A 22,783-nucleotide genomic window follows, 5' to 3' on the forward strand; every position below is an offset into this window, starting at 1 on the left:
CTCTGCACTGCACTGATGTAAACATTTCACTCAGACTCATCACCAGTCAAAATCACAGCCCAGACAAGTTTACAGAAGCAATGGGCAACTGCTTTCAATTATCTGCTCCCACTCCTAGCTCTAAAGCACCACCTTAGTCATCTTTCCCTCAGGCTCTCTGACTAGCAAGGGAGGGGAGAAATTTCACCAGAAACTAAGAGGAAAACCACGTGTGAAGTCTAGATTGGTTAGTGCAACAACCACTTTCTCAAAACAGCCTAGATCAAGTTTTCAGAGCTAAGAGGAAGGTTTATCAAGTAAAACCCAAAGAGTTACTGAGTCAGCCTCTTAATCAATCATAACAGCTGGAAACAAATACACAGTCAACAAGCACAGCCCAGGATACACCATCTTTCCCCCACAGGACCAAAATGAGTGCCTAAAGGAGGAACCAATCCCCAAATCAAAGCATCTGAAAAGAGACAACCTCTCACATAGTGTTTTTGAGCTAGTGAAATTCCCAATTTCATTAGTGCTTTTTTGAGTTTTTGCTAACAGTGGACCAATCCTAATAAATAGATAAATAAATAAATAAAGATTAGACATATCCATTAGCTAACAACAGTGGTACTTTTTGCCAAGAAATACAGCTGGCCACATAGGTAGATGAGCATTCCCAGGTACCAAGGCTGGCTGTAAGCTGGCTGTAAGGAACTACTTCAATTAGGGGCTAGTTCTGCCTCCTTTAGAAGCAGAAATATCAGCAAGTCCATCCCTTGAGCAAACCAAACCTTTCTCCTCTCAAAATAGTATTTAATTTTCCAGAAATTCAAAGATTTTTAAAGAGGTCTCCTCTCAAAGTGGCAAAACACAGCCAGGTGAGCCCTCACTGTGAGTGAGTGGGGAAGAGAGGTCGGATGCTTGTTAAGAGGTGCCTCAACTTTCAGAGGTGCTACTTGCTTTTCCCAGACATAGATCATTCTTGTCACCAGCATTGTTGGTCCTTGTCCTAGTCTTCAAAAGTGATAGGTAACAGTGCTGGACACTGACTGATGCTTAATCAACCTGATGAGAAGTCAGGGCTACAAGCCATCAGTATCTCAGGGCCATTATCTCCAACAAACACCCAAGAAACGTAGTAGATAACAATAGGAGGATTTGTTTTGAATGCACGGAAAGATCAGATCAATTTTTGCCAGGTATCTAATTGCAGGAACCTGTTCTTTAACTTCCATTTTCAGGGCACTTTAATCATCCTCAGCTCCTGTCTTACAGAGGACAGCATATATATTTTTAAAAGAAAGGCAACCAGATAAGCAAACTGTCAGGCGAGAAGAACAAGCACTTCGTGTTGTACCTTTGAAGTTACTTCCACCACACCCAACCTCTCTAAGAATGCACTTCCTGGATATGTCTTCTTTTTCTAATAAATATATAAAATAAGCAATAGATGTGGGAAATGTACTTTTTTCCATCCCCAAAAGCAGAACGCATTTCTTGGAAATCATGAATTGCTACCTTCCCCAACTCCAGCCAGATGAGCCATCCACAAATATCAAAAAGGAACCCTTTCCTGAGGTTTGGCTTACTTAGACAAACAAATCAGAAACATCCTGGGAACAAAGCTCTGTATGTTTTAATATCCCTACTCGGACCAAAGCCAGAGTCTCTTTTGCCTCCGTTCCAAACAGAGAAATAAATGACATGCTTGCATCCAAGTCAATAAAAGCCATTCAGCACTTTCCCAGCACCGCAGGTTTTCAGGTAAATACCACTAGCCTGCTAAATATCTAATGCCACTTGCCCTTCACTAAAAAAAGATCATTTCTAATAACTATTCATATCATATTAGATACACACCAAAACTTCCCAGTATTATAGGGTAGAAAAAAAGTGAGTCACTTAGGCTAAGTATGCTTTCTTGTGAAATTGCCTACTGAGTTTGAGACAATGAAATTAAGCTCTAGGCAGGTTAAATATGTTCCAAACACTTCAGTCTCCCCTCAGGATTATTATTTTTTAAACACGCCTTTTAAATGCCTTCAAGAACAGATCTGCAGCACAAGTGTCACTGAAAGAACAGCACCATTTGCTAAACACCTCTCACCAGCAGCCCCTTTTCTATGCCCTAGCACAGACTGAGTGCATGCTTATGCTCTGCCACCCTTAAGAGCCCAAGGTACTTTAGCCTTTGTTAGATGACTCAGTAAACAACACCCAGAAAGGAGTGCCAGGCAGTCAGATCCAGCTGATATGAAGGCCAGCATCTCATCAGCAATTTTTTTTTTTTTTTGTGTGTAATCACCTTTTATAAATAAAAGGGAAATGAAGTGAGAACTGTGCTATTGGGCTCCTCATACAAAAAAGGACTTGAGTTCACGAACAGTGAGAGGTACATTCAGATGACAGCATATTCAACACAATCTAGGCCCAATTAGTTGTTCACATCAACAGGTGCCATTTCTTCTTTGCATACTGTAACTAGAAATGCAATCCCATTTCCACTCTCCATCATCATTTCATAGTCTTATCTGCTAAACATTGTACAGCCTCTTTTCTCCATCACCTTACCTCAGCACCAGAGGCCATTTTTGAGGCCTCCAGGGACCACTTTTTACACAGAACAGGGGCAGACCAAAAGATCTGCTAGCTTTAACCTGAAGCACTCAACTGACCACAAGATGAATTCCCCAGATTTTCTTCTTATTAAAGGTGTGACTGCTATCAGTGGAGCCAGACTGAAACTGTCAACCACTAAAAGCATAACTAGAGCAAAAGTTCATAGTTCACTGCACTATCTCATCCAAAAGAGCGTCCATTAACAAATCCCCAGGGGAATTAAGCACACAGAAAGCCTGTATGATCATAGAGTACCCCTCACGTATCCCCCCAGCACCCTTCAACAGAAGGAGGACTGTTTAGAAGCCCTTCACAAAAAGGTTTTTCTTTTAGGTATCCACCCAGTCCCTCCCCGGATCAGCAGATATGTTGCTTCTACAACATTCTTCAACTATCTCAACAAATCACATCCTTTTGTCCGTTGTACACTTGGTGCCTTCATTAATAGCCTCTGGCTCTTATACTGGAAGGCACAGCAAGCAGTTAATCCCAATCCAGTTTCTCTGGCCTGATATGATGTTTTATCTGCTGTCAGTCACTGCTCTTGCAGCTGAAGTGTCCTCAGCTACTCTGCTCCTCCCTGTAGAGAAGCTCTTCCACACCTCTGGGCCTCTTCCAATTCCAACACACTTTTACCTGAGGGGACACCCTACCTGCATGCAACAATTAAGGAGGGGGCAGGGCTTATACAAGTAGCATGGAAGTATTTTTTTTTCCTCTCAGTCCCTTTCCTAGGGACTACGTACCTCATCTGCTTTTTGTGTCTTGCTATCTCACTAGCTCAATGCTCAGCAAGCACTGTCTGTCATGACATTTCTTCTCCTGAAAGGTCATGGTCAACTCAGAGCCCACCCTTTTACTCATGAAACGAGGGCAGTCTTTCCAATGTGTACAGCTTTCACTTACTTTTAAATGGCCTACCACTTATATGTACACTTTTAATGCATATAGCTTTACTTGTACAGACTTCCATCAGCGCTATGTTTACTGCTCAAATCTGAGCTGTCAGAACAAAGAGCAAAGAAATGATAGGGAAAAGCTGAGATTGTCAGAACTGCTGTTCTTTCAAGTACATAGGGACAAAAGTAGCACCCAGAGAGGATCCTCTATGAGAGAGGAATCAATTGGTCAGGTAAAAACCTACAAATTGGATGATTTAGTGACTATTAATTCCATTTGGGACACAGCTACCAAATACAGAGGCAACACAACCATACAATGAATGACCTGAAATGCCCTAGCACCAGCTACAAAAAAAAAAAAAAAAAAAGCATCAAACAAGGAGTAAACAACAGGGGGGATGGAAAGGAAACTCCATCTCATACTTCACAAATGAACCTTCACCAGTCTCGCATATCACTGTGCTGTATCAGTTTTATCTCAATCTTGATTTCATCATCATTATTAATCACAGACAGTAACCACAGTGGTGTTTAAGTAACATGTTTATTCAAACACAAGATACAGGAGACCCTTCAAGAAATACATCACAACCAGGCCTCAGAATATTAGATTTTTTCCACTTAGCTTGTCTACAAGACATACCTTGTCAAAACAGCAAAATCAGACTAATTAATTTGTTATGAAAGAGAACTGCGTGTGATGCAAGAACAAGTTAAGAGCAAAGACCATACAAAGAACATCCTGCTGGATTACAGCCGTGTGGATTGTTGACTAAGTGATGGGAGGCAGTTTTATCCAACAGAATACAAGTATACAGCATCATTAGAACACATTTTGCATTAAAACCCAGTAATTATTAAAAATAGAAAAACATTAACTTCAAATATTTGCTTTGCTATCTACTGTACCTATAAGGTAAAACCGTGAATGGACTAACTCTGCTTAGGAGGTGAGAAACACTAAGTCTCTAGAATTAACTAGAGCCCAATTCAGCAAGCTACGTAGGCATGTGCTGAAGTCCTACTGACACTAGTGAGGCTTGCACGTATTTAAGTATAAGGAACATGGAGTGATTTCAACATGCATCAAGAGTTAAGTACATGCTAAATATTTTCACTGAAACAGGATCATATTCCTTAAAGTATGACAAAATTATATACACTATGTAAGTCACAACATTTCTCCCTCAATCTACTGTCCTCTCAAAACAAAAGCCCTCTACTGCATACAAAAAAAGCTGATATCGTCCCCTGAGTAAGCATGGCTTTTCATGTCTTATTAACAAGTCCAAAAGCATGCACAAATCAGTGCTAGGGACAATCCATCTTAAATGCAATTTTGGTCTTCAGTCTTTAAAAATAACAGAATTCACCCGATTTGCACCAGTATTAAAACTCCATATGCAACTTGCAAGTTTGAGATCAGAGAAGATTTTTCTTCTTCAGATCATTCCCAAGCTATCAATAGATACTCAGAACTATACAGCTGTATAAAAACACCAAGGACTATGTACAATCCTGCACAACACATTGGAAGAAAGCCACAAATGTATATAAATAAAATTTTCTCTTCAAAAATACTTGATTTCTCTTGCACTTAGTATTTAAGTGTTATTAAAAACACAAACAAAAAACTCTGCAATGCTGTCATGTATCAGCCCTCTCCAGACAAAGATTTACTACTGTAGAATTATCCTTGTCTAGAACTTAGCTGTATGGCTGTTTAAAATAAATCAGTCTTGCTGTAGCTATGAAATTCAGATATCCATGCAAAGTTTCCACATATATGGGAAGAAAACATTCCCATTTGATCGGAAGAATTTGATTGATTTGTTTTGTTGATTTTTTTTTGATTTTTTTTTTTTAAACTCGTACATAACCCACTATATGATAGTGAACAAAGTACTTTTGTTTCATAGAAACAACTAACATTTGCCAACACTAGGCAAATGGTCTATTTACAGATACATTAGGACTGCCTGACTGACAGTGAGTGTAAAGTAGATAAACTCCAAGAAACATGGAGTTTAAAATGGCGACGCTCTCTGCTGAATCGCCTTCCCTTTCAGGATACGTCTTATCTAGAGGAGAAAAAAAGACAAAAGCATTAGCATTTATCATCCTGAAGTCAGAAACTTAAAAACAAATTAAAAAATAATTTCTAGTTCTGCTTTCCTCATTTATCTGAGACTAGATTCTGAATTCAGTTACACAAGAATTGATCCAATTCTACAAGACTTGAACCAAGTAAATAGAATAGAATTACTGAGTTGCTTAGGTTATTAGCTCCTTAGCTCAAGGGCTATCTTCTTTCATGTACTTCAACAGCTCCTAGGAAAGAGCTATCTTCTTCATCTGTTATTCAGGCCTCAAAATTTTTATTTTGGTTGCTGATCATAATTTGTAACATGATCTTAAGCCATACTGAGATCAACATGAAAAGGCACATTACCTCCCATATTCCTCAAGGTTACTGAGAAAAATAAACTCTCAATACTAGTTTGACATAAAAAGCTTTTGAGGTGGGACAAAAGAAGCTACAAATGAAATCTACAATTTCAGGTCTTTGCACATTCTTTCTGATCCTAACATTAAAACCAAAAACCTCTGAAGAAAAAGCCGTTTGCTAAATCTTTTCCTTAAGTTGCAACTCAAAACCTGAAAAATGTTGAGAAGAATATAGCTTTTGGGTTGGCAGTGGGAGGATGGGAAAGGAGGGTTTTGTGGGTTTTCTTTTGGTTCTTGTTATTTTAGTGTGTTGTGCTTTCTTTTTTGTTTACCTGTTCTCCTACAAGGCCATCGGGAACCAGGTGAACTGGCTGCTCATTTTCCAAATTTCTGGCACTTGGATCAGCTCCCTTTCGCATTAGCAGGCGAACCGCATCCAACTGACTCACCCGATACTGCAGGCTAGCAGCCACATGAAGTGCTGTGTTGCCATTGTAAGCCTGTAGAAGACAAATACCATGAAGAAATGGCAGGGGCAAGAGTTTCAGGACACTTATAGTGACCAGCTCACATACATTCCAGATTATATCTGCACTCAGGAAAATCACCATACCTTCGCATTAACGAAAGACAGGCAGTTGGGCAGCTCCAAAAAGAGACGAATGAGCTCCAGGTTCGCTTCTTCTGCTGCCAAATGTAAAGCTGAGCGACCACTTTTGCGATCCTATCAAGAAAGGAACTTTTAGTTTCACCTATCCAGGTTGAGCATGCAGATAAACAAAACAGAGTAACGAGAGTGTTGAACAGAAGTATTTATACTCAAAGTCAGTCTGAATATATATTTTATCATCTAATGAACAACAGACCACACCTCATCTAGCAATAAACTTACATAGCCAAAAAAACAAGTGTTATACCAACTAATGATCTGCCCAACACTGATCTAAACTGGACAGGTAGCAGCATGTAATTAGAATGTACAGTTTAAGAACAGGGTATCATCAGCACCCTATTACTACAGATACCTCAAAATGCTCCAAACATATTCTTACTTTTAAGACACAACCAATTGCAACTGGTGTAGCATCATTCTTAATCCAGAAATTAGACTGTGACCTCCCTTTTCCCATGGTTCATTTGCATTGATAATATCTTGTTCTTAATAAACGCAACATTTTCATTCCACTTGAGTAAATTAAAATATAAGTTGCTTAGGAAGCTTTCAAATCAGTCTACTTCCTCTGTAATAAGTGGGCTGAGATGTGGCATGGGGTAAAGGGACGTGATCTGCTTCCCTATTTTCTTGGGATCTGACACCTTACAGAAAGCTGTTTTACTCACTTTTGCTTCAACAGAAGCTCCCATTTGTATCAGAGTCTTAATGGTTTCTACCAGGCTCTTGTTTCTCAGCAGAAGCTCCTGAACCTCAGGAGAGTGAGGTGGTTGACTGTTTTGCAGCTCATGCAGCACAGCATTATGGGCCAGAACAGCACAGTGCAGCGCTGTCAAACCTTAATTTGAAAAATAAAATCATCATTAGTAAATGAGTGCAATATAGAATTAGTAACTGGCTGCTTGTTTCCACATTTCCAAGCGATAAGGACTGCTCCTGCATGGCTCAGGATTTGGGTTGTGAGTCAAAGGGTTAAGTACCAACTTATGGGAAGCAATCAGCTAGCAGGTAAGTAAAGAATCTCTTCTCATATACTTTGTTAAAAAAAAAAAAAAATCTATTTCAGAACAAGTTACTGCATGGAAAAGACGATCAATTAAAGCAGCTCTCTGGTGCCAGAGATTCTGCATTCTCTATCCACTAACACACCACTGGCACTCACAGATTTTAAACAATAACCCATTACCATCTAGAGTCTCTGCGCCAAATGTGTCAGTCAGTCAGAGGGAAGAAGGAAAGATCCCAACAGGCAGAGGATAACCATGCTTTTATCTGACAAATATGCCAATCATAACACAATTTCGAGTGTAATTGCCAATTTCAACCTGGCAAAGCTATACCCCATTTTATTGCTTTTCACCCAGAATTAGATTCACATATAAAACACTGTAACGTCCAGTAACTTTGTAAGTCATAAGCTCCAAACTACTTACCATCGTAGTTCGTTGCCTCAAGGTCCACATACTGATTGCTTCCCATGGCTCCCTTTTGTATTGCCTACAGAAGTGGGAACAGGCATATGTTTAGGTCTACCCAAACCACATACTGCTTCCTCAAGCTTGTATACAGCCTTGTTGCAAAGTTGCAATAAATAAAAGCATTAAAAAGAAACTTCTTTTTACTGATTTCACATAGCAGAGGATTCCACCACATTACTCCAAAAACATTGGCAAGAACCTTAAAAGTCAAATTCAAGCTCACTTTAAATCACGCCTGTCGAGCCCTGAGACATATCTACAAGGCTACAGAAAGATAAGGGGAAGCGTGGTGTTTTCGGAATTTTCTGTAACAGCTAATACCAAGTTAAGAGCTACAGTAGGGCTTCTCACCTGAAGGACCTGGGCATGTCCCTTCTCAGCACAAACATGCAATGGTGTTCTACCCCAGCAGTCTGTGGTGTTGACTTGAGCCCCCAAGCTAACCAAGTCCTGCACAATGAGATGCTGATTGGCCGCCACAGCAACCTGAAAAGCACTCTGCAAACATTGAGAAGAAAATTTCAACTATTAGTCATCTGATCTCTAACAGGAAGGAGCAACTAAAACAAACACAAAGCCTAGCTAGCTACATGGTACTATTTAAGCAGTGATTATGAATACCAGGAAGCCAGGACAAATGAAGTTGAGCGTATAGTTTTCCCAGCTCAAGGTGATCCCAAGAAGTATTAATAGCTCAAGGTTAGTATTAGTATGCAGACTAAATCTCAGGGTTAATATTAAATAAGCATTTCACCACATTCTCCTCAAGGTCCAGACATGCAGAGCACTCAGGTGCACAGATCAGGCACACAGACGTTGGGAACCTCACCTGGCCATTGTGCTCTTTAATATCCAGCATATGCAGAGCAGCCATTTTCCTTGCGAGAACGTAGGAGAGTGCTCGTCTGCCCTGGGCAACAGCGATGTGAAGGAAGCTGCAGGAAAGAGGGAAAACAGTTACACAACCATACAACCTGGGGCTCAAATCACTACAGAGATCCAGAGATCGTTATGGGAAGGGTGCTATACTGCCAGCTTCAGACTTCTGGGTGACTAAGACGGGAACACAAGCACCTTCCTCCCAAGGTAATTTCAAACATCTAAATTAGAATCTTTTTCTCTCAATTTACTAGATAAAAATCTAACAATAAGTACCTGAAATTAGATGATACAACTACCTTATCTACCAAATGTGCTGCAACTGCATGCATCACAGCCCATCAGTGAGACCATGATTACCGAAACCACTGCGCTCATGACACAAGCACTGCTATCAAACAGCTTTCATTAAAACCCAGTAGTCCACCAAAACCTGAACAGAAGTATTCCCCAACCTTCTACTTGGGAAACACTGAGATAAACAGCACTCACGTGTCTCCATCAGAGTCTTTTGCGAGAAACTGGTCTTGAGAGATGTTAGCCAATTTGTTTTCCTCCTGCTCCACTTGCCACTGAAAAAATGACTTGCCCAGCTGCGTTGTGTTTCTGGCAACATTTTGGTGTGGTAGCGAGACATTCAAAGCAGCCAAAGAGATGCTGCGCTCAAGACTACCACAGATATTATTGGGAGCCAAGCTGAAATTCTGAGCATGGGAGCTGACATCAGACTGCGGGTGGGCACTCGTCAGCGGCTGGAGGGGGGCAGAGATGTTCTCCGAGCCTTCAGAATCGTTGAGGAGGGAGGAGAAACTTTGTGGAGGGCAATACTGCAGTTCATGGCTCTCAAAGGTATTCGGCTGGTAGCTGGGAGACTGGTCACTGGCAGAAAAGGGCCTGTACTCCAGAGACGCATCCGAAGTATAGCTCTGTGACAACTCCTGGTTCTGCGATGAAGGAAACGGGTAATGCTGGGGAGGATCAAGCATATTCTGGGAGGTGTGATCCTGGAATGCTTGGTACTTCTGGGACGGGGAAAAAGTCTGTGTTCCTGGACTGTCATGGTATTGCTCACCAGGCGAACTGTGACTGGAGACACCGTGCAACCAGCTAACCTGCACTGTATTCAGAGAAACGGGGCTCGACTCATTCTTAATGTTTATAATGTTCTGGAGCAGATCAGAACTGCTGTCATGCTTTGGTTCGTTTTTGTGTGTCTCCTCCATGCTATCCATTGAAGTCGGTGTCTGGGGTGGTGTCTGTCAGAAAAAGAATCCAAACAAGTACCAGCAAGTTAGAGGCATTATTTTAGCTAGCAGTTTTTGATTACCCAAAAGAAAACAAAAAGCACTAGAAAAAAAATAGTCCAAGCTTACCAGGAGGTGTGGGTGAATATTAGCTTGGCGTTTGAAAGAAGGTCCATCAGAAAGGAGCTCAGGAGCCTTTCTTTTGCCACCGTGACCCAGGATGCTCTTCAGCTCTGCTGAAAAGAAAAGGAATTTACAATCCACGTGGAGATTACTCCTACTATCTACTTTTAAAATATAGTTGTAGTATATATAATATATACATGTATTTTTTTCTTACCTGTGTACTGTTCGTAGTTCACCAATCCTCCTTGTGCCTTTTGAGGAAAAAAAATTCCAAATTATCCCATTATTATAATGTTATTTCAGTAGGAAAATAAAAGAAGACAAAAACATAGGCTTGCTTCTATAAATAGAGAATATACCTTAGAATAAACCTAGTAACACGGCAATGTAACCCTAATTTAATTGCTTTAATTAAGGTTAGAAAACGTAAAGAGTTTTATGGAACTTAAAACCGCCATTTTTCTTAAGGCTTTTTAAGCTATTTGTTACAATACCGCAGAACTCAAGAAAATCTAGAGACAGACAACGTCCTTAGTGAGGTGTCAGGATTTTTCTTAACGTAAACCTGCCAAGTTTACCTCTCTCAAATGCTGTAAAGCTTCCTATGCAAGAAATTTCCTGTGGCAACACTCAACTAGGAAGCTCAAACAGGATATTGGAAGATTAAAGAGGGTTTTCTTTACAAACATTTCTTACACCTTTCTGTTCCTATCTTTCCAGATTGGGATACGCCTTTATGCTAGAGGAATGCAGCAGCACCACAAGCTGCCAAGTGATTCTCTTCTGGAAAGACTCCCTGCTCTTAAAATTCATGACTTCAGAGTTAACAGGGGATTATCATCGTCTCACAACACGAACACATCTTGGTCCGAACTCCCTTTGGAAAATAAAGCTGAATAAGAACATTTAAGTGCCTCCCTCTCCTACAGTAAACAGCCTCACTAATTTCCTCCGGCTCTGTTCTTCCACCGTGTATTGAAAGGGAAAAACAATGACTTCATCCACATCAGATAAAGCCGTAAAGTTACTTCTACCACATTCTTACTGTTATCACATGCTTTTTTTTTTTTTTTCCTTTTCTTTTTTGCCAGCTTCAGCAATCATTAAGCCCGATTATGTCAGCCCTGGCACATGCTCTTCGTTACCTTGCAGTCCTCCGCGGCGGTGCCCGAGGACATCTGCTTGCTGCTCCTGAAGTGCAGCAGGAGCTCCTTCACCGAGTTCTTCACGCGGACCCCCTGGAAGGGGCCCCTGTGCTGCTTTCCTCCCCCCATGTGCTGCTCCACTGCTGGGACACGAACCGAAACGCCGAGATTAGTGGTTAAGAAGTAAAACAGGGGAGAAATAAAGACAGGAGGAGACACAGTGATGGAAGGCGAGGTAGAGCCCTGCGTCCCGTCCGCGGCAGCGCACTCCCCTCCGTGCCACTTCCTCCGGCTGAATCACGCCGGAACCTCCCCATCGCAGCGCCAGCTGTCGAAAGGCTGGAAACCACCCCAAAAACCGGCCCTGAGGTCACCGCTCCCTCCCGTCACCCTCCCAGGCCCTCTCAGACGCGGGGGTCTCCTTCAGCCCCCCCCCCCCCCCACCACCACCACCCCTCCTGACGGCCGCCATTTGCTCGCCCCCCGCCCGCCCCCCGGCCGCCATTTGCTCGCCCCCCGCCCGGCCGCACCTTGCAGAGCGGGGCGGGCGCCGCCCCGCGAGGAGTCCCGGCGGCCGCCGCCGCGGCTGCTGACCGACAGGTCCGAGTCGGAGCCCGGCGAGCCCGGGGCGGAGTGAGCCGGCGAGCAGCTGCCCTCGCTGGAGTGCGGCGAGGCCCCGTAGAAGTACGCCAGGTTGATGGGGCTGCTGAGGGCGCCGGCGTCGCCGCCATCGGGCGCCGCGTCGCGGCTGCTGTCCACGATCATGGCGGTGCCGCGGGGCGGCGGGCGGCGGCGGCGGAGAAGGGCGGCGGGCAGCGGGGCGGCGGCGGCGGCGGCGGGCGCGGGCACGGCCAGGGCTGGACGGCAGGGCGGCACGGCGAGGACTGGGGGGCGGTGGCCGCGGCGGCCGGGCTTATAGCGGCTCCTCCCCGCCGGCAGAGGCGGGGCCGGGGCCGGGAGGGGCCGCGCTTCCCGTAAGGGCGGCGGGGGGAGGCGGGACGCGGCCGCGCCCGGGGCGGGGACGGGCAGGCAGCGGGTAGACGAGGCGGCCCCGAGGGAGGGGGGCGGGCAGCAGGTAGACGAGGCGGCCCCCAGGGGGTGGGCAGCGGGTAGACGAGGCGGCCCCCGCGGCCCCCAGGGGGTGGGCAGCGGGTAGACGAGGCGGCCCTCGCGGCCCCCAGGGGGTGGGCAGCGGGTAGACGAGGCGGCCCCCCCGACCCCAACCCCAACCCCATTCTCTGGCACAGCTCGGGGGATTCAGCCCTGGGCCGCCGCCGAGCGTGGAGCAGGCATCGGGCAGGCCCGGAAAATGTTTGTTTTTCAGGTTGCAGCAGGCTGCCGTGAGGCAGCCGGAGCCCGGCAGAGAGGAGTGGGCAAGGCGCACGGTGCCGAAACTAAAGGCGGTGAAACTGTGCGCCTGTGACAAATGTCAACAGCACCGGTGACTTCTGACCCGCATTCACCAGGGAGGCTTCCCCCCATCTCCCAAAAAACACGTTTCTCCTTTCTCATCTACCACCAAGGTCATCGTCTTCTAAAAAACAAGCGTGTGTGTTTGTCTGCACGACATTGTGATTAGGATGTTGTTAGCACAGTGGCTGCCCCAAAAAATATGCAGTAAAACAACACTGTATTTCTAAAGCATATTATGTAGATTGGAGGTCTATAATTTAGATTATTATACATGTTTTAATTGTGCTAAAAAACATGGGACAGGTGCAACGTGAAATTATATTAATCAGCCATGAGGAGGCAGGAGGGAATTATTTTGTATTATTCAAACATTTCTTCCCTTGTCAGGTGAAGACAGGGTTTCACTTGGAGTTATCTACAGCTTCCTACTCCAGAAAGCTGTGTGTGCTTTTAAGCCATAGAACAAATTTATGCAGTCACAGTAAAACTTGCAAATGTGACGTATGAAGGCAAGTCAAACACTTCATTGTGCCAGAAATAGCATAGTCTAATAAAGGTAAAAATTCCTTTGTTACCTAATCAGCAGCTATCTCCTAACTGAGTGTTCTCACTGATTTCAGTGAACCTCTTTATGCAAGCAAGGATCTGTGAAATCAGGCAGTATGTTTTAAACATGCGAGAAGATTGTTCTCCGTTGTTCTCCAAACCTTAGATCTCAATTACGATACCTTAGCCTTAGGTAGATACTTTAAGCATTTCCTTGTTAAAAAGCACTTGCTGATCAGAGATGCCTTAGCCCTTGAATGCGCTTTGTGCCCTCGGTGACTGATAGGAGGATCTGTAACACAGCTTTCTGCAGGCAGATCCGTCTGGATCTTGTCTTCTTACAACCAAACAACAACACGAATCCGAGAAGTATGTAATTGAAAGAATTAGATTTAGTGCTGTAGCTGTCTGTAATTCCCTTAAAAATGCCAAGGGTAAAAATGAATGTCAAACCAAAAGTGTATTCCACGCATTTTAATTCTACTAGGTCATGGAAGGCCCTCAGAACACATACAGGCAGGGATGAGCAACATCTTTATCGTTGCTATTCCGTAATCATTTTGGAACTGATTAATTGAAGATTAGCCTCTACATATAAATAGAAAATATTCTGTAAAACAATTTAATGAGGTTTTTACCTTAATGCAAAGGGGGTGTGGAATTTCTTTTCTGTTCTGAAGTTTCAACTCTACTGAAGGCTGAACTGTTGACTTGCTTTCATTTTACTAAGCAAAATCCACTTCAGGCAACACTCTGATACCTTAACTCATGGTTGTTTCATCAGCAAAATCTTATTTATCAGGTCTTTTGACATAAATCTTACTCCCAGTCAAAGCAGATTAGGACAAGTCTAATTCCACCAAACTCTGTAACAAAAGGCTCTTTCAAAAATACACACGCCCATGTTGCACAAGATGAGCTGGCTCCCAGCAACCTCATAACTCTCAAAGTATTCCGTGCAAGTTACTGGCAAATTATTGCTACATTTACAAATTGTAATTATTAATGCTGCAGACCTCGAACGTTTCTTTTGGCCCAAACACCACGTAACATCCACAGTGACCAAAAGCCCGGCAGACGTTTTCAGCCTAAGAAAATTCCTCCCGGGCAGGGTAGCGACCAGAAGTGCTCGTCACCTCTTCTCCTGCCGGGAGAGCTGGCAGAGCCTGTACAGACAGCCACAAGCCAGGGAGGAGGGATGTCGGCTGGGAAGGAGCTGCAAGGGCGCAGCAAAGCAGGCAGTTTCATCCTCTTTTGGCTGAGGGTAATGCAGCATAATCCGGCAAGCTCCAGAGCTGATGTCTGAGAGGCCTGCACAGAGGAGGATGCCTCAGCTTGCCAAGCACTGGCCTCGCAGGTTTTTATTGCGCCATTACATATACTGCGATGTATCAATAATGCCAACTAGTGGCCAATATGAGCAACATTTGTCCTGAAACCTGTCTTAAATACACCTGCAAATGGTGACATATGTTTATATCCATATCTCAGACCACTGCAAAAATGAGACACAAAATGTATTTGTTTTCAGACCAAAGCCTCAGCTTGTTAGCTCACTGCAGAATAAAGCCTGAACAAGTATTGTTGAATTAAATCTAATCTGTCTTGGTTAGGTTATACCAGTACGCTTGATAACTGAAACAACTTTTATCACTGCTTTTGGGTGTATGATTTGTGCACACCCGGGAGCTACTTCAGAAGGATATGAAAATTCAGATTAAAACAACAACAACAAAAAACCTACTGTCTCAAAATTTGCAGTCATTTGTCCGGGGCTTCTCCCTTCATTGCAAAAGTTGTAACGGTTGAAAGACACCTTTGAGTTTTGCTACCAACTAAACATCTAGATTAATCAGTTAGGTCTTCATTTTGCTATCCTGTTGAGAGCCAGCACTGAGCAAATATGCAACAGAGATGCTGTACTGGGCTTTTCCATCCATTAGGCCTGAAATAACTGTATCCTTGGCACAAGGAAACAGCTGAGCTGCTGCTTTAAGTTGAAGTAAAATCAAAAAGCCTCTTCAGTGCTTTGGGGATTTTCTGTTAAAACACACTTTCATTATTTTCAACACCCTTTTTTATTATAACCATGAGGTATTCTCTCATTTCTGGGTCCTCATGCTGAGAACAGCATTTTAATAACGATAACATAAATTCAGACTGAGGGAGAATTTTTTCTGTCCAGCTTTCAACCATCTCTGGTTTATGCTTTCTGACACAAGCTTTACTGCCTGAGCCAGAAGGGGAAGGGGACTTCCAGGCCATATTGCGAAGTGGCAGGAAAAAAGATGGAAAGAAAACTCCCACAGAACTGCCTTAACGTCACACAGAGAAACAGGCGTGATGAGCCCTGCAAAGCCCCGCGGCACAGGTAACACAGGAGGTACTGCGCACTCTCTGCTCTGAGAAATCTAGGCTGCAAAATTTAGGCAGAGGTTTGAGCATGCTTGCAAATACTTCCTCTCAACACCCTGCATCATCCGCTATAGCTTCAAATGTAAGTGATGGCCAATCTAATGAAGCTAGCCCCTACGTCTGTATGGTCAAACGATGTGGCCCCACAGTTTACTCTCATATCCCAGTCCCAGGATTGGTAACAGTGCACTTATATGAGCTCAGTTCTGGGATCTCTTACAAAGCAAAGACACCAGCTCCCGTGGTTGAAACCTGGGCATGGTTTGCTCCGGGACTGCTCCCTAGAGTTAGTGTGGGCAAGGCTGTGCTGGTTGCCTTCCTCTATTTTATATTACTTTCCAAAAAGATGTCCTTCCTCATCTTCCCCCTCAGAAAAATCCCCTCGGAGCTGTAGCTCCAGGTCACACATGCAACAACATCTTGTTTTAAAAGCAGCACAGCATTGGCCATGACACATTATTTCAGGCAGGCAGAGTTGAAAAAAAAAAAAAAAGAAAAAAAAAAAAGGAAAACATGTCCTGAGGAGGACTCTGAAAGAGACCACAGAAAAGGGTTACGCTTTATATATTTGGCCAGCCTGCTGTAGGGAAAGGGCTAGCCTGTATAGCATCGGTATGCCTGCACTGCTTGGTCCTGGGGCACGTACTGGGCTGAATGCAGCAACCGATGCGGTCTTCAAATAAATAAACCCATAAGTAAATTAATGAAGCCCCAAAAGCAGAGCTTTGCCTTTACTGTGTGTAAGTTGCCTCCGTGACTCCCAACAGAGCAAGGAGCACCAGGAGCGTGACAGCTCTCAGAGCAAACCCCAGTTTGGTGGGTGTGGGAGTGGGCTAAACTCTCTTCAGTCTGTCCTAAGTGGCAGCACAGAACAAGGGCGAGCCTTTAGGTAAAGTGGCAGAGCACAAACTACTAGTAACAAAAATTTGGTTTTGCAACACACTTCTGGAATTGTATGACCTTTGTGGTATTTCTTAAACTGAAAATAAAAATGGTAGTTTACAATCCAGTTGCTTAATGCAAGTGAATATTTACTGTATGGATGTCAAATGTTGCTTCTTCTCAAATTGGTATAATTAGCCTCCTGCTACAGACTTTGAGTCAAGGTGTGTGAGCACAGCTGCCACACCTCTGTGTGCTAGAAGCATTTCCATGCAGCACACAGATTCCAGTCCAACACAACATCGAACTTGCTTTTAGAACAGCATCAAGAAAACTGGAGATAAAAGCTTCGTAACTATTTCAATCCTAAAGACTGCTCTGTAGGATCAATAAGTGTGTTTGCTTTAACAGCTTAAGAGACTACCTGTCAGCAAATTGGAAGTGGTCCATGACACATTTTTGCTCTAAAAGCTAGTACAGAGGAGCCTGTGTCTGTAACCTGTTCGCTATACTTGTATTGCTACATTTTTCCTCAATGTTGGTCTCCAAGACTGCTGTTCTAGGATTAGCCTGAACTTCAAAAGGGAGCATGTATAATTCTTCATATTAAAGGAAAATTCAGACTATTTATTTACCATGTATCTTTTGGGGCTTGCTGCTTTGATCCAAAGAATGCCCTCACTTCAGCTTTTTTCTCCCAGGTTGTTTGATATTAAAAAAAAAAAAAAAAAAAACTGTTTTCTTAAATAGATTCTTCCACACTGTGTATATAAAGCAGCTGAAATCAGTACAGAGGAAAAGAAATGCCAAACACAGCGAGTACTACAAAGCTGCACAAGTTGATCTGATTTCTCTACCAGTAAACAGTCTCCCTTTACACCTTATATTTGTGGACATTCCTCTCAACATACTCACTGCCCTGGTTAGTCATGTTTTCTCATAAGCTGCTCTATCTCATTAGCTCATTACCACCTTGCAGTAGGAACTCATTGCTAAGAAATACACGCACTGCTGATGTCACAGCGTATAAATATGGAGCAGGACGCTTTTTCCCCATAGCAAAGGACAACGTCACATGTCAGCTGGAAAGGATACTGGTGTGTACATAGATGAGGTAAATAAATGCATGTTCTTGCCTCAAAATATTTTGCTTCTTACAGTATCCCAGTTAGAAAGGGAGTTAGTGCTGTTTCTCGGTGCTGTTGAGGAGCCTCATCACAGGTCTAAAGATGCAAGCCTTATGTGTCACGCTGAAGGTCTTTTCCCTTCTAACTCAGGTGACCAACCTGGGCCAAAATCTATCATTATAACCCCACAGTAATGTTTATTGTCTGCTCTCAGAGACAGGAGCTTGTGCTACAGCCACGACAGTGGGTTTGTCTCCAGCGGACTTCAGTTTCAGTCTTTGTACCTTCCACAAACTAGGACCACTTCAATCCCCAGTAAAACAAAATCATGTTCTCACAGGGAATGCAGAGATGTCTCCCAGAATGCAGCATCGCCATTCAACTCTTTAGTACAGGAAAAACCGCTTTATCTTAGTGAGACTTGAACCCAGAAAAATAACATTTTTCAAACCTCAGTTTACCCAGGACCCTGCATTTCTAGTCTCTCAGTTTTTAGATAGTAATGGGTAGGCTATCCAAGGCTAAGGTTACCATACAACTAGGCTTCCCAAACACGTTTTTCTGCTCAAAAAAATGTCGTCCAGGCAGATTTTGAAACTTTGTTCACTTCATGGATGCAGCAACCAGTCACACCTACAGCACAGTAGGTCCAACTGGGCTGACACCTGGCCAAACATCCCAGGCATACCGACAGCATGCATGCAAGTCAGCCGTGCTGTAGTTGTGCTGCAAGGTCAACACCTGCAGGGAGCCTCAGCATTGATTTGCACAGCCCTACACAGCTTACACACACGAGCATCTACTCAGCCCCAGAGAGCGTATGGGTGTGCAGGAAATCCCAGGCAGAAACAGGGCAACACTGAGTGAAAGACGAGTGTTAACAGTGCAAAGCTTATTGGAGCACGTGCCCTTGCTGTTCGCGTCTTGTGTCACGACCTTGTTTCACTATGGTTTTCATTCTACAGATTTTAAATGCCCTTTGTTCAGACTTCCAGTTACTAGAGAAATCCCGGCTTTCAAATCACATGGCTATCTGACCTCAGGAAAGTCCTGAAACTCAGCTGTGGAGTTGTCCTCCATTAGTCAGACAAAAATTCAATAAACAGGAAATATTTTCACTTCAGAAAGCACCTAAACCAAGGCAGATAAGTCAAATTTGACTATGGTAAGGAAAATTGTTAGGTTTATTCCAAGCAGCAGTATAAAAACTCCTGGTGCTTGGGATGAATTGCAGATTCTAGGGCAGGTTTTATCCTGAGATACATGTGTACAATCATCTTCAGCCAGGACATCACCGCTATCTATGGGTCAGAATTTGCTACCGCATGTCTCAGCATCATATGTCCTACACTTGCATAAACAACATAAATATGAAAAATAAATATCATGAAAAGGATACTAATGCCATGCCCTTCTTGCTTCTACATGCTTGACAGCCAGTTGCTACACATTTAGAAAGAAATCCATGTCAATGGACAGTAAAGACAAAAAACAGTAATATTTAAATGGTGCAGCACTTAGCATAAAATATCAAGAAATTTGAAAATGAACCCTTTGATTCAGTGGGGCATCATGCAAAATTGTCTTCCCACACCTTGGCTCTCTCCTTCGGTTCTCAGCTGGGGAGACGCACCGACCGAAGCCAGACACATCCTGTCCTACAGAACACTGCTTTTTCACAGAAGCTAAGCCGTGGATTTTTATATTTCCTTTTAATTTCCTGCCAATTTCTTACAAAGAAAGCAGAACTAAAGGCAGCTCTAGTTTCTGCCTTACTACCCATTTTGTCTCATGAGCATGTGACTGGGAAGGCAAAAATCAGGCCCATTTTTTTTGGCAGCATCATCAGACCTGAATTTTGCTGCTCCCTATATCCCAGGCTAGCAGCGAGGCCAGGCCCAGAGCAGACAGGAGGGCTGGGGCCACCCGTGCCACCCTGATGCTCCAGGAGGCCAGGGACAGGAGGGATGTGCCAGGAAAGCAGTGTGCAGGGCCAGGCTGCTCCATGGCCCAAAGCAGCCCAGAGCTTCACCGGTGGCCAGCCCCAGGCACCCAAGGGCATTTCCCACACACACACGCACCCTCCTCCTTTCGACTTCCATTAAACGCAAAGCGAAACACGTGTCTTTCCGTAAAGAAAGTCAATAAAAGGCAGCCAAAAAGAAATCGATTGCCCCAGGATCAAAGCTGATACCAGAGTGTAACTTGGAGCAGGAACACGGCCTTGTTCCCCATGTCCCTAGGTGATGTTTGCCCCCAGACTGGCTGACGGAGTGTCCAGGGTACGGCCCTTTCCCTGCTCCCTGTGTGCCTCCAGGCAAGCCACAATGTCCCAGCTGAAAATACCCACATGCCATACACCAGCCTCATGTGATGCTGTGGTACAGCCATACCCCAAATTACAGTAGTCTGAAATGCAGACCACGTCCTGTTCTGTGCCAGAAGTGTAGCACCAAGCTGCCTCCCATCCCGGCAGGTGCAGGCCCAGGTAACGGATGGGGACGCTGCGATAATCGGCCCCACGTGGTAAGCCAGAGAAACCCTCATGGGGTGAAAAGGAGTTCACGGTTTGGTTTATTGAACCGCTTAGCGTAACAAATTCTGAAGTGAAGTTTGGGTTCGTTACACTTCTTTTCATTCCCACAGAGTTTTGCTAAATTACAAGGAGGCAGGCATAGATCTCTATTTTTAATACACGTTTTGCTGTGCTGTCACCCTCTGAATGCACCACAACAATTTTACTCCTGTCCCGTTGAGTCTGGGCAGGGTGGTGTGCTGGTGATGCTGTGCTATCCCCAAATTACCATTTAGCAGCCAGAAAAGAAACTGTAATCCAGATACACAAAACACCTGCTTCCACTGAATGTTTCTTCCATTTAATGCCCTCAGAGCTTCACTTCCCATCCACCCTAACTCTTCAGAGCTTTAAACCATCCCATGAAAAAGAGCTTATTTCAGAGAGAATCGCCCAAAACATCCAGGTTGGTTAGAGATAAAACCTGTAGCTAGTCCCACTTGCATTTCATCCCTAGCTCCATTGCGGGCTTTCAGCAATCTCACCACTCCTTGTGGTTTCTGCCCTCACGTTTATTGCCCGTTACCTTCCCAAAAAACAGCCATTCTTCCACACCCAACCCCAAAGCACACATCAGCAGACAGAGCACAAGCCGCTTGCAAGGCTATTAGGAGTGAAAACAATAAAAAGAAACCCATGTAGTTCCAATAATGACATTTTTTAAAGAATAAGGCAAGTAGAGTAATAGTGTACCTTCATGTCTGACGAGCGAAGTTAGAGTTAGCTCTATAGAAAACAAGGCAGCTCCTTGCACCCCACTGGCAACTGATCGTCCCTTATGGCCCCATCTGTGTGAATGACTGAAAAGTTCCTCTGAGGTTTAACGGTATGAAACAGAGAAGCAGCAGCAGGGAAACTTTTTTTTTTCCCTCCCACTTCACAAATGTCCTGCTTACTCTGGCTTTCTGGTCACGAAACAAAAAAGAAAAAAAAAAAAAAAAAAGACACCCCAAGTTGTCCCAAGTTTATTGCACCTCCAGGCTGGGTGCCCACAGGGTTGGTTTTTATGGCAGCGGCTCAGGCACCATTTATCTTTTGGCCGCGGCTGACTGGGGAGGGCCGGGGGGAATGTTATGACATGTGAGGGGAAGCGGGAGGGTGGAGGAGGGCGGTGTGAGAGTGGCTCCCTGGACTTTTTGTGCAGGGTGGAATTTCCCAGGCAGGGTGAGCCCTGTCAGGGACATTCCCCTGCCAAAGAGGCTGGCAGGAAACCCCAGGCTGGCGTAATGCTGCCAAATAGGGGCTAGAAAAATGCTGATGCGAGCTTTACGGCAAGCGCAGTGAAAGAGGTCTAGACAACAACGGGGTGAACAGAAATTCACAGCGTGCAGCCCTGCAGGATTTCTTTCCTGGTATAGTTGGGTTCTCTTCCCTGACCAGCTTCTGTTTGCAGTACTGCGGGTACATCCGCAAGAAGAGTTTTTATAACTCTTTCCTGTCACGGCACTACAGGGTGATCTGGACAAGGGAGTGCCTGTGCAGCAGTCACAAAGAAAGCAAGAGAGTGTCCTGTGGGTTTAGGACAAACAAACAAAAAACAACTTCAGCCTTCATTAGTCAGCCCAGAAAAACATCTCGCTTTAGACACTGCCTGGATTTCAGTGGGATTTTGCCTTCGGAAAAGCTGGGATGAGTTTCACAGAAGCTAGCATCACCTACACTGTGCAAACTACACAATCAGAAGCCTGATTAAAAACAACAACAACAAAGTATTTCACTTAGTCATAGATGCATCAGATGTAAAACAGTCATTTGATTCAGTAGATACACCAACCTTCAGAATGGGAGAAGTTCCAGGATTTTTCTAAAAGGACGGGGGCTCCACATGACTCACCCTCGCCTTTTGACTCCTTTCACCAGTGGCACATGCCAGGATGTCTCATGGCTATTAAACAGGGCAAGCAAGGGGAGGACATCCAGATCTGAGGGCAAACATTCCCTGGCTTCATTGCTTTTCATGAACCTTTCCCAAGCAGTTAGCACATACTGTTACCAACAAGGTAAAAACACTTAACCACTTATCCCTCTGCCCTGTGCATCCCCAGTGCCTGCTGTACTGGAATGTCAGTGTTCAAAAAAAAAAATAAGAATAAAAACCACCATCAGACACTACCCCCACCTTCCTCCTGCCTCACCAAGCTGAAAGACGTACAACTCCTTCCCAAAGGTGATCATTCTGAAACCTTCCGCCTGCAGGCAGGAAATGCTGCGTGGGCTCCACCTTCCTGTTCTCAGATGCATTATATCACTGGAACATGTTCAATAGATAATACTTTTCTTTGAAATAAGGCGATTTTGTTCCAGCCAGGGCTGCAATTTGGCTGACTGGTAG

The 22,783-nt window shown here is 44.2% G+C and overlaps 1 protein-coding gene across 5 annotated transcripts; it reads right to left on the reverse strand.

The window, feature by feature from the left end:
• Positions 1-4,025: 4,025 nt before the first annotated feature.
• On the reverse strand, positions 4,026-21,300 carry NFKBIZ (NFKB inhibitor zeta). Of its 5 annotated transcripts, none has more exons than XM_084532724.1 (12): positions 21,145-21,300; positions 11,494-11,636; positions 10,563-10,599; positions 10,352-10,458; positions 9,471-10,234; positions 8,929-9,034; positions 8,451-8,597; positions 8,055-8,118; positions 7,290-7,459; positions 6,562-6,672; positions 6,281-6,448; positions 4,026-5,581 (listed from the first exon to the last, which is right to left on the reverse strand). In XM_084532724.1, exons 2-12 carry the CDS (start codon positions 11,620-11,622, stop codon positions 5,528-5,530), a joined length of 1,857 nt encoding a protein of 618 aa, XP_084388850.1. In that variant the 5' UTR covers positions 11,623-11,636; positions 21,145-21,300; the 3' UTR covers positions 4,026-5,527. The 5 variants fall into 5 exon arrangements, with proteins under 5 accessions (XP_084388850.1, XP_084388849.1, XP_084388848.1 ...); XM_084532723.1 differs by lacking the exon at positions 21,145-21,300 and adding an exon at positions 12,024-12,373 and having other exon boundaries at positions 10,352-10,455; positions 11,494-11,633; XM_084532722.1 differs by lacking the exon at positions 21,145-21,300 and adding an exon at positions 12,024-12,373 and having other exon boundaries at positions 11,494-11,633.
• Positions 21,301-22,783: the final 1,483 nt, after the last annotated feature.

The sequence above is a fragment of the Aythya ferina genome, assembly GCF_964211825.1.
Source record: "Aythya ferina genome assembly, chromosome: 1".
Taxonomy (NCBI): domain Eukaryota; kingdom Metazoa; phylum Chordata; class Aves; order Anseriformes; family Anatidae; genus Aythya; species Aythya ferina.